At 43.2% G+C, this 12350-nt stretch overlaps 1 protein-coding gene across 6 annotated transcripts in view; it reads right to left on the reverse strand.

Annotated features, from left to right (window-relative positions):
- The window catches only part of Camta (Calmodulin-binding transcription activator), a 158589-nt gene that overhangs the window by 138326 nt on the left and 7913 nt on the right, over positions 1–12350 (reverse strand). For 5 of the 6 annotated variants that reach the window (XM_087356193.1, XM_087356194.1, XM_087356195.1 and 2 more), the window contains exon 2: positions 8251–8380. The exons of the other annotated variant lie outside the window; for it this stretch is intronic. In XM_087356193.1, the coding sequence (XP_087212319.1) occupies positions 8251–8290 (40 nt within the window). In that variant the 5' untranslated portion in view covers positions 8291–8380. The remainder of the gene's footprint in view (positions 1–8250; positions 8381–12350) is intronic. 6 annotated transcript variants of the gene reach the window in all.

A 12350-nucleotide genomic window follows, 5' to 3' on the forward strand; every position in this document is an offset into this window, starting at 1 on the left:
ACAGGTCCATATGAACAGGATCCTTCCATCCTTTTCTCGGACTGGGACCTGTTCATATACGTTCTTGGCAGATGATCCAGAAGTGGTTTGCCATTGCCTTCTTCTGTGTGTGAATGGAGTAATTGTTGGGATGCCACGTAGGAAAACTCCGTGTTGCCTAGACCACGGCCTTGCCCAACACAAGTTATAAATTCGGGCACCGCCGGGAATCGAACCCGAGACCCCAGGATTACAAGGCCAGCGTTCTAACCGCTAGACCACCGTGGCTAATACTATGGACTACGTGCAGACATTTCTTGGTATAAGTTGTAAAGACAACGAACAAGCAAACCAGAAATGACCTTTCTGAAAAGGCCTGGGGAACTTCTATGAAATATGTCGACACTAAATGATGTTTCACGTCCCCTCTGGTAAAAAAAAAAATCTGATGCCAACTGAGGTGTAGAATGTATTTCAATCGTGACTGCGGACAATGTGAATGACGTCATAACCAAAACATAAGAACGACGAACTGTGCAAAGTTTCCGTAGTTTTTGGCCGATGGGAATATGTGTGCAGACACGGTGCAGTGAATTGGCGATGCCAAACACGAACTCGGATTCTCCTTTCTATGCCCTGAGGGGACAGATCTTGAGACTTGCTGACTGAACAACTAACTTACCCAAGGCGGTACACTCCAATACCCTTCAAAATTGAATGGACCTTCGAATTCTCTTCGCCCAGCATTTTTATCCCATCTCCTATCAGCGAACAGTAGAGGGAAATCATGCATCAGCATAACGATTACTCCCGTGAATTCTTACTCTGCTCGCCACATTACTAACTGCCCCCTCATTTATATTTATCGTGTCTTTTCACACACACACAAGCATCTAAACAGTACCACAAGTCTGAGATTTCACGTTCTCAAGGCAGAGAGAATAAGATGGCTGTCTTCTGAGATGCTGAGATGTTACCGACGTTTCAGACGAAAGAAGCAAGCAGCTGTGAAACGTTCGTAAACTTCTACCAGACTACACGGCGCAACATCCCAGAAGACAGGAATGCTCGAGCGTTATTAATCTGCCGGCCCAAAAACATCCGCTTCTAATGACGTCAGAATGTTTAGCGCGAAATCGTAAACTTTTTTTAGAAAAGCTGTTCCTATTGAGGTGAACACCAGTCACAAATTTCAGTCGTATATGACAGCTGAATTATAAGTTGTGCTGTGTGGAACATCCAAACATCTAAAACCATTTAAAAAATTAAATAATAAAAATTTAACAAAATCATGTTAGAAATTAACTTAAACTGTTCAAACAATATGCAACGCGTTTACCCAAAATCTTCAGATAAATGCAAGCCTACGTGTGTCTAAAGACAAGGAAGCAAGAGTCTATTCAAGTTCACTACAAAACTCTTAAGTTTCCAATGGCAGAGTCCGTTCACTTCTTTCGTACAAGGATATTCTCGCATTTCATAAATAACTATTCTACAGATCTTGTTGGCATTTATTACGACAACCGAAAGAATCCTCCAATACCACAAGGACCCACACTTATCTTATTTTTAAACTGAACAGATGAAAAAAAAAAACTCCCTTAAATACTGAGCTCCAATACAAATTTATATCTTTCTACGAAGAGCGATGTGGCGGAACTCCGGTGCAGTCCGAAAGGGGTCGTGACACACGGGGAATAAAGGATCAGGCACACGAAAACCGCTTCCTGGATCTACAAGAAGTGCACAGAAAAATCGAACGGCAACAAGAAGAAAGGCAAGGAAAAGTACAGGGGAGGGCTGATTCCAAATTCGACTCGCGTCACGTCAAAAACTGCTCAGCGTTCAGCCCTTTCCGCTTCCTTCCTCATGACCTGTTTCTCATCCAGACTCACGTACTGTACCATCTCTCACACAATGCAACGTGCCTGAACATCCACGATGACGCTCAATTACAAGACGCAAACTGCGAAATCAAACACGTCATTCGTGTACCTGTCCGAAAGAAAACGAGTTAACAATTGCGTTCAAGGTGGTAAAGTGGACGGGGCATCTTTTGTAGAGATAACGGATAGAACGCTGGCCTTGTAGTCCTGGGGTCTCGGGTTCGATTCCCGGCGGTGCCCGAATCTATAACTTGTGTTGGGCAAGGCCGTGGTCTAGGCAACACGGAGTTTTCCTCCGTGGCATCCCAACAATTACTCCATTCACACTCACACAGAAGAAGGCAATGGCAAACCACTTCTGGATCATCTGCCAAGAACGTATATGAACAGGTCCCAGTCCGAGAAAAGGATGGAAGGATCCTGTTCATATGGACCTGTCGTCAGACAGAACACTAAATAATAATAAGATGAGGTGGTCTAGCGGTTAGAACGCTGGCCTTGTAATCCTGGGGTCTCGGGTTCGATTCCCGGCGGTGCCCGAATTTATAACTTGTGTTGGGCAAGGCCGTGGTCTAGGCAACACGGAGTTTTCCTCCGTGGCATCCCAACAATTACTCCATTCACACACAGAAGAAGGCAATGGCAAACCACTTCTGGATCATCTGCCAAGAAAGTATATGAACAGGTCCCAGTCCGAGAAAAGGATGGAAGGATCCTGTTCATATGGACCTGTCGTCAGACAGAACACTAAATAATAATAAGATGAGGTGGTCTAGCGGTTAGAACGCTGGCCTTGTAATCCTGGGGTCTCGGGTTCGATTCCCGGCGGTGCCCGAATTTATAACTTGTGTTGGGCAAGGCCGTGGTCTAGGCAACACGGAGTTTTCCTCCGTGGCATCCCAACAATTACTCCATTCACACACAGAAGAAGGCAATGGCAAACCACTTCTGGATCATCTGCCAAGAAAGTATATGAACAGGTCCCAGTCCGAGAAAAGGATGGAAGGATCCTGTTCATATGGACCTGTCGTCAGACAGAACACTAAAATTTAATTAATAGCAAGCTGTCAATATATCAGCATGTCAGTGTTGGACCTCAGGAGGTTATAATGCCTCCTTCAACTTCAATCCAAAAGACCAACGTCGACATCTTCACGGCCGTAGGAACCTCAAATATCTCACGCACGCACGTGTATGACGAGAGGTGGAATGTCAGGGCGATTAGTGCCGAAGAGGATAAACTGGAGGTGTGGGAGACAAATGCCACGAGATGAAAATTGTCGGTAATATGACAGGACGACCACAACCAGACGTACATAGGAACAAGACGAAGACGTGGAAACACGGAAATCCTATTTAACGGACAGATGTCAATTACATAAATGATCACACAATGCTCTTAACACGCCAGACTCGGCATTCGACACGCAGTTTCAAAAGAGACTACAAAATTTCCCATCGAATTTGTATAAAGTACAAGAAGTCGAAGTCAACTCTTCCAGTCCACGGCGCATCGCGTCTTCTGCCGGTTGCAATGCGTCTCGATCAATTCAGCAAACTCGATTCATTTACGTAAATTCCAAGTGAGCAGTCAGCTTTATTATATCCAAGTGTCACAAGACGAACAAAACGTAAAGTGAAATTCTGATTCCGCCTAAGTAAATTACCCAGTTCGCGCATTAATCAGCTCATCTATCCAAAGCAAAATGACACAATCCTAAGAAAGGGGTCACGTTCGACTTCGGTCATGATAAATACACTCTTACTTAAGGTCGACTGCTGTAATTGAATGCTCCATGAACAGTTTCCGTATTACTTTAACATCCGCGATATAACACCTGTTTAACTTGTATTCCTGTGTGACACATTAAACGCAGACACTGAGACATTAAAAACTCCACTAACTTCTTCTACCTGGGAGTAAAACTTGGTCTCCAGCGCTAAAGCGAGAACAATGAGAATATCAGTGCCTGAGAAGAATTACGTGGTAGGAGACTGGAGAAAACTGCGTAATGAGAATCTGCAGAAATTATACTCTTCACAAAATACAATTAGGATAAGCACAATTTATCCAGCCTCCTTCTGTCGACGTTTCGCTCTCTCTCGCTTCTTATCGGCCAACACCAGATTCTTTCAAGATGTTGACACTGGTTCGAAAAAGCTGTTTTACCAATCTGCCAGCATCTACGTCTATCGCCAAATCATTATACATTCGTTTTCTCCCTCTCTGGAACAAAACTGTCCCAATGTCTGGATTCATTCGTCCTCGTTTCTATGAGAGGCCTTTCCATTCCGGCAATACGAGGTGCGATCAGAAAGTTTCCAGACTGCGCGTATAAAAACCCGTACACTTATCTCAGGTATTAAATTCATCCATCACCCTCGAGGTAGTTCCCCTGGGAGTGAACACAACGATCCCAGCGCCGCTGCCAAGCCTGGAAGCATCCCTGGAAATCTTTCTTTGTCAGCCTGTCAAGCACCATCTGCGATTCTGCCTGAATCTCTTCTATCGTCTCAAATCTCCTTCCCTTTAGCTGAATTTTCATCTTTGGGAAGAGGAAGAAGACACACGGAGCTTAGAAAGGAAGTTGGGGTCGGTTCTTGCAAGATCTTTGAGCTCCTGACAAACGAGAAGTCGATTCTGCTTCTGGTCCTCAGACAGGATGCGTCGCATGTGGAGTTCTTCCTTTAGAATCAGCTGACAGGTCCCATAGCCTATCCCAACAATGTCGCACAAGTCGTTGATGGTACGACGTCGATCTTCGTGAATGGCCTGCCGAATCTTCGTAACATTTTCGGGCGTTGTGCTCGAAGATGGTCGTCCAGAACGCTCGTCATCATCGACAGAGGTTCGGCCATTTTTAAAACGTGAATGCCACACAAAAGTTTGTGCACGACCCATTGCGGACTCCCCAAATGCTTGCTTTAGCATTTCATAGGTTTCCGTAGCCGTTTTGGCGAGTCTTTGGCAAAATTTGATGCACACGCCATTCCGAAATCGCAGGAGGGTCGGTGTAATGCACTACCAAAACGCCCGTAACTAAGAAACAAATGCTAATTCGATGATGCCGGCTGGCACACTGATTCACTATGAATGTAGGCCGCACCTACTAGCGGCAGAAGCTCGTACTACATCCGGTTCGCCCTCTTTTGACACAGTCTTGGAACTTTCCGATCGCACCTCGTACATCTTCCAGACGTGTAATTCCTGCCTTCAGCAGTTGCCATTAATGCAGACAAACAGGCAGGCACCAAAATGGACTTCTCTCATCTCGTTAACAATTCGCTGGGTCTTCATATCAGATTACAGGGACAACGTTGCCCAGTACTTGATAAACTACAGATAACAGCCTAACAAAGCGTCAACCCATCGATTTACTTCATGTTCGCTCTGCCTTCTGCCTGTTTCAGCCAATTCAATTCTCCTCGTCAAAACAGCGCAACTCTTCGACCCAGCGAATTGGCTGTTACTTACACGCTCATCAATAGCTAAACGAAAACTGCAAGATCATAAAATTTCATGCGTCGATCTCTCTCCAACGCCCGCGTCCTTCAGAAAAACCAAAAATAACTTCAAAACCTTACAATAAATACATTCATAACTTCCCATCACCGACATGTTGGTATTATCAATGGAAGGAAGTTAAAAGAACAACTGAAGAATGCTGTTCATTCCAAGTTTCTTTAAAATCCATCCACAGTCACAAAGACTACAGACGAACGAACAAGACTGCCCTAAAATAAGGAGGGTTTGCGGCTAAAAATTGTCGTAACAGAACCGTCAATTAGTAATGCGATAAAGCTTTGATGTGACAGCTAGGTCCCTAACTTACTTTTAACATGCAGTGCGAAATTTATCTGTGTTGCATAACAGCAAGTCTTTCCGTGCTTGTTCGAGGCCACAGAGATGTTAAAATGGTTGCGGAACTCGGGCGAAAAGTTGATGTATAGGACGGCTTAAAGTTTTAATTGTTTTTCTCCTGTAACGGCGTGTTCTGGGACACACTTCTTACCCACAAAACAGAGATGCCATAGCAAGATATAGTTAGAAGTGCTGTGAAGACAGATGTAGAAGGGATGTGCGATTTAGACACGAAAAGAATCAATTGAATAAAAATTTTCTTGGATATTATCCATCGTCTAGTAAATATAAAACGTAAAACGACGTTTCGGAGATGGGACTTTCACTTTTTACTTTGTCCGGAGATAGGTATTAGCTCTATCTAGTGGGCCCAACTGTGTAGGAACCTGAAGACGGAGATAGAGTCCCATCTCCGAAACGTCGTTTTACGTTTTATATTTACTAGACGATGGATAATATCCAAGAAAATTTTTATTCAATTGACTCTTCACCATCGTCAAGAAGTTTTAGATCTGATATACGAAAAGAATCATTCCCCGTCGAATTTCATGTGAAAGACCCATTTTACAAATTACACGTGCATATTATTAACAAATGTGATTGTTAAATATTACATCTGCCATATAACTCGGTGAGTGTTCGGCTGGACACTGCAGTCCACCGCACAATGAAACAAGCCGATGCCAAGATAAACGGGTATAAGTCACAAAAGTTCAGGGCCCGTCAAACAGTCTTCGGAAAGTTGTAACCAATCAAGTTTAATTATTTTTCCGAACATTTACGGAAATGTAATCGTTCAATTGACACACGAACTTCTGGCTGAAGTGAGAGTTTTGATACATTAGGGTACATGTACATTTAAACACGTGTAGAGAAGCAGCAACTGCACTTCGGTTGCAGTTTCTGGACTTACAACCCTTTGCCTTGGCACAATCACTGCTCTAACATCTCGTGGCAACTTGCGTGATAGCAGAACATACGTCAGCGAAGCATCAACACGACTGAAAACTAGAAGGGCGCTTTGTGGAAAATGTTTGGCGCACAAAAGAATCGCCGTACATGTGACGACCGAGTCCGTAAAGTCATGTCCACGGAAGGCCACGCCGTTAGCGCGAGTAACACGAGAATATGGACAGCCACGAGTAACGCCTCCCGAACTGTTTTCGTCGGTTACTCCAGGCAAATGTCGTGGCAATGCCTTAAATTAGGCCACGACCGCTTCCTTGTATATCCGTTCCAATTTATTATTCATTAATCATGCTGTTACTGGACAGTGCATAGCGAGATTCGCTGACAGCGTTCTTAAATAAACCACAAATAAACACCTTCGTCACTCAAATGATGAGTAACGTAAACACTTCAATTGTACGAGTGTCAGAGGAGGACCGACACGCAGAAAGAATAGCAAATACAACAACCTCTCAAGTAACAACTTCCTGGACGCGTATTAAAATTTATATGCACAGCTCCTGACTTTTTTTGCCCCGGAAGTAGGCCAGAAGCCCCACTACGCGAGTCCCTAGCACGCACGGTGCATTCATCAGGGCAACACGACACGTGACGTCAGGATCTTACCTCCCTCCCTCGCTATGGGAATTATTCAAACTTTGTTCGTTCTTCTTAAGGACTAGTTCCAGATTATCTCCACAGTTTTACAAAACGAAGCATTCACTCGTTCAGAGTCAGACGTGTGGCGAGAAGTCTCTGGAGCCCGCTCAGCTCCGATAGCTCATGTCGTAAAGTGATTGGCTACACGCCGGTCGACAGGGATTCGATACCGGATACGAGCAGGCACTTCTCCCCCCCTCGCCCCGATATCCAGAATAGCTCAGTCTGTGATCCATTTGTGAGATACACGACCTTACCTTCATTATACAGGATGTTCCGAAACTGACGTTAAACAATTCAGAGGTCGTTTTCCTTGACTAAAAATAAGACGACCCCCCCCCCTTCGACGCTAATGCTTCGAGTAATACGTTTCTGGCCTGAGAAACGTGGCAACACCGCGCTTTTAGTGACAGTACACGAACCCGGACTTTCAGTACCAGAGATGTCGGCGTGAGTTTGTGATCATCCTGCATACGTAAATTAATTAAAATCATTCCCAAAAGCTTGAAACATAAAAATTTATAGAATACACTACACAGATTCTTCACCTGGCAAGGTTCGAAATAGAGACATTCAATTGATATGAGTGTAAACATAAATCCAAAGTAAAACTTGGAACCCACTTCTTGATTGTAGACCAGAGACAGAAGTTTTAAGATGTTTCGACCAATCAGGAGAAACGTAAAATGTTCATGTCCCAAGAAATATTCACGAATATCGGGCAAAGGAAAGAGAAACATGGGGCGTCAACGGAAGACCTGTTTTAACATTTCCAGATGTTACATATTTTAAAATAATACAAGTATTAAACACCTACCACAGTTACATACTGAAGACTCTTCAGGCCAACTCCTAATAATCACACTGGCAGCCTAATCCAGCTCAGCGGCGCTTTGTAATGCACAGTCTACTCACCGATTTGTAGACTGAGGCAGAAGACAGCAGAAGACGCCATCGAATGTGCACGCACCACAGAGAAAGTTAAGTTGCAGCGTTCCTCAAGCCGCAACTTTCGTTCCTTCCTTCGGCCACCCGGAATGGCCCCCTGCGAACGCAAGTGCACGGCATTTAGACATCTGCTCGTTGCTCACTCATCCAACTTCTTGTTTAGTCCCCTCAGGGACAGCGTCAAGAATTTGGTGTGCTGAGCGCCAAGTTTGCACCTTAAAAAATGTCGATATTCCTCGACATTCGCTACAATTTAACACGGTTGTTACATCACACTAACACGCGAGATGCGAAGGAAAGATTGAAAAGGAAAAAATGCTCGCAGCCATAGACAATTTATGAAAACTTCGAGATAACACACAATTCGTACGTGTGAGTTGAAAACAGAATTTAAATTGGTTGCTCCGGCAAGGTGAAAACAGTGATATTTTAAGACACAGTTCTAAAGCAAGAAAGAACGGTATAATTTACAACTGCATCAGTACGCGTATTTGAGAAAGGAATTCTGAGACGCAGATCATAATCGTTTCGCCAAAAGCAATTTGCAGTATTACTGAAATACAGAGCAACAGAAAAGAAAACAGAGTTTCTTTTCCACCACAATTTCATCTGTGTTGCTTCCAGTCCTCTCCTTTAAAGCCACTAACAATCTCGACGAGTGGCAGTTTCACATTCTGACCAATTTATTGACCTGAACATCAATCAACCACCAACACATTTCCAGGCACACCAAACTCTGACTGATGCGCTAAAAATATACCACCGCCCACGTTCTCAACCTCTTCTTAAGACGAAAATAAACGAGAAGAATGAAAGAGACGTCTCATATGCTTTGAGGTTTATGATAAGAGGTCGCTATAAAACGTGAAGAGGCTGACACAGGCACGTACGAAATCTGGTCTCTTGGGACTATCTTCCTTCAGAGCCCCCGAAAACAGATTCCAAAGGTGCACCCCAGTTTTAAAAGCGTCCTTTCGCAGATGTTAACGTAGACGGCTCAACACCGCTAACACCAAAGCAAATTCCGCCTCCAACCAAATCGCACGAAGTTTCGCGCTAAGATCCATCTTAATATTATCCTATCCGCCGTGTGGTCATGTTCCTTCAAAAGTACACACGGGGAGGATGTAGAAGGAAGTGACATTTGCCTATGTGAAGTTACTATTTCAGCACATTCTTGACGGACTGCAGAAATCTACGAAAATGGCCTGTCAGAATATACGGCGTCCGGGCCGAGGATCGAAGCAGGGACCCACACCCGACCGCGAGGCACATTTTCATTCGACTCCTTCAAACACCGTCCTTCTCATTCCTATCTTTTGGTCAAGTGCTTTCCTCTTGCCTACACACGACAGACTTTTATCTTAACATAAAGATTACAACTTCACGAAACTTTTATCTGTCATCTCAGAAGCCATTTGTGTTACTATATTAAAGTACATATATCACATATAGAAACTGATTACTATAACGGAGCTTTTATTTAAATTCTCGTTCTGCTGGATTTGGCACTCCGATCTCCCAACTAAGAATTAATTTTAAGACAATAAATCTTCTCGACAATCGATGAGATTCCTTAAACGGAAAATCGCTAATTACCGTCATAAAAAAACGCCAATGGACCACATCCTAAGTTCGTTTCCCAATCAAAGTTCTGAATATGTTTTACTGCCCTTTTAGCATAAAGAAATCGACTGAGATATTCAGCATTTCTGTGTGTGTTTCGTGTTTCCCTCATGCATCCCACACGCCCTGGCTACGATCACACAAACTACGAGCAGACCAAATTCGGGAACGTGTGCCACCCGAGAAGATTGGTGGGGCATGTAGTGGCCACGGGGAGATGAGAAATGAGTACAACATTTCGGTTGGAAAAGACCAAGGAGCACATTGGACGATAATATTAAAACTGATCTCAAGAAAATTTGGGAAAGTGTGGACTTGATTCATGTGATCAATGTACTACAATAGGTCCAGGAGTTGAGAAATGCTGAATGAACCTACATTTAACACTTTCGGACTGCACGCCGTGTGATGGATGACACGGAAGGAACAGCTGAAGTAGCAATTTCAAAACTCTAAACAAATCACACTGGCGTTTCTCGAGTTTCCACCAGGCTCCGAGTATCTGTCTCCAGTCACGATATTTCTTCTCTCTCCTTATCTTCGCAAGTTCTTCTCTCGTCTCCTATGTACCACCACCTCATTCCTCTGTCTCGCTCCAATTTACCAATATTCCAGATATTTCATTCCGAGCATCGCCACCGAATCCAAGAGTTCCACATTTCTTTTTCTCCATTCTGGTTCATTGTCTTCCTCCTTCCAGCCTTACCCTGGAAAGACGTATACACAACTTCCTTTTTACTCTACATGGGCGTAATGGTGTGAGCGCCATGGAGTCACTACAAAGGACACTTCACTTCGGAAGACAAGACAGTGTCCTTTTCACGCATTGGCTCCATAATTCCCAACCACCAAGCACAGCACAAGAAAAGGTTGTATACAATGATCGGACAAGAAACAAAAGTATAAAAGAAAATTGGCATCTTCTGGGGGGCAATAAGCTCCTTCCAAACCTTCGTATCCACCTCCAAGTCCACACAGCGTTACAGCCCAGAAGACCAAAAAGGGAAAGTTATTAAACGATAAAATGATATCTTGGTTCCGTGGCGCAGAATACGTAATACAATTCCGTATCTAAGAGATTAAATAATGTTTTTTTTTAAAAAAAATTACACTGCGTAGTACCTGCCTCGAAGAGCTGATAACAGCTAATCCGGTCAAGAAATTACCATTTTTATCTAAGTCGAAGAGTCCATTATCTCGTCTTCAAAAAAAACCCGTCATGACTCCACATTCCGAACCAGTTTAATACAGTCCTACACCATCATGTCGTATTCCTTTAAGATTCGTTTTAATATTATCCTCAAATGGTCCCTTCACTTCAGGCTTTTAAACTCTATATGCATTTCTCAACCGCCACGGTGGTCTAGCGGTTAGAACGCTGGCCTTGTAATCCTGGGGGTCTCGGGTTCGATTCCCGGCGGTGCCCGAATTTATAACTTGTGTTGGGCAAGGCCGTGGTCTAGGCAACACGGAGTTTTCCTCCGTGGCATCCCAACAATTACTCCATTCACACACAGAAGAAGGCAATGGCAAACCACTTCTGGATCATCTGCCAAGAACGTATATGAACAGGTCCCAGTCCGAGAAAAGGATGGAAGGATCCTGTTCATATGGACCTGTCGTCAGACAGAACACTAAATAAAAATAAATAAAATGCATTTCTCATGTAAACCACGCGTGCTAGAATCCTACCAATCTCGCCCTCTTTTACTAGGTACAAATTAGCCCACGACGCTCCTCTGGCCCTTTTACCCGTCCTCTGCAGCCTCCTCCTTCGATCCACAACAACAAGCGAGTTTCGATTGAATAATATTCTAATCGCCATCTTCATTTTATTAAGGACTGCATTTTTGTAACCACGTCCTTTTTCACAGTGCATATTTCTATAAAACTGGCACTTAAACGCTTCTTGATCTATGCAACTGAAACTGGAACTCATCCACTACTTCCATTAGCAGCAAGGCTGTGGAATATTCCTACATAACAGTCCGTATATTATCAGAATGGGATGACATAAGGCAACACAATTTCACGCTGTTTTATTAACCTACAACGTGAATCTTCTTGGAAAATGGAGTACGAAATTGCAGGCCCAATCTTTCTTTTGTTCGTTCCACACATTTCAAGAATTTTGTAACGTGGTAGAAATAACGTTTAACCAGTCTTCGTTATGATTTATCTATTATCTCCTACGCGCGAAACCAATATCAGGTATTTCAACATAAAAATTTCTGAGATGATAAAAGTTGCGTCATATTGTGATAAATATATATTTGTTTAAATCTTGTCAGTCTAATCACAATAAAATTCTATCAAATATTAAAATATTACTATAATTAACATTTAAATATTTAAAATATATTAAATGATGTTCTCTATCGAAATGTTCCATTTACATTAGAACATCACTTTTTACAAATAAACAAATAAAAATTTCTTTA

Source organism: Zootermopsis nevadensis, unplaced genomic scaffold (genome assembly GCF_977971745.1).
Source record: "Zootermopsis nevadensis isolate Lab colony 2312 unplaced genomic scaffold, Znev_1.0 Znev_ptg000002l, whole genome shotgun sequence".
Classification (NCBI taxonomy): domain Eukaryota; kingdom Metazoa; phylum Arthropoda; class Insecta; order Blattodea; family Termopsidae; genus Zootermopsis; species Zootermopsis nevadensis.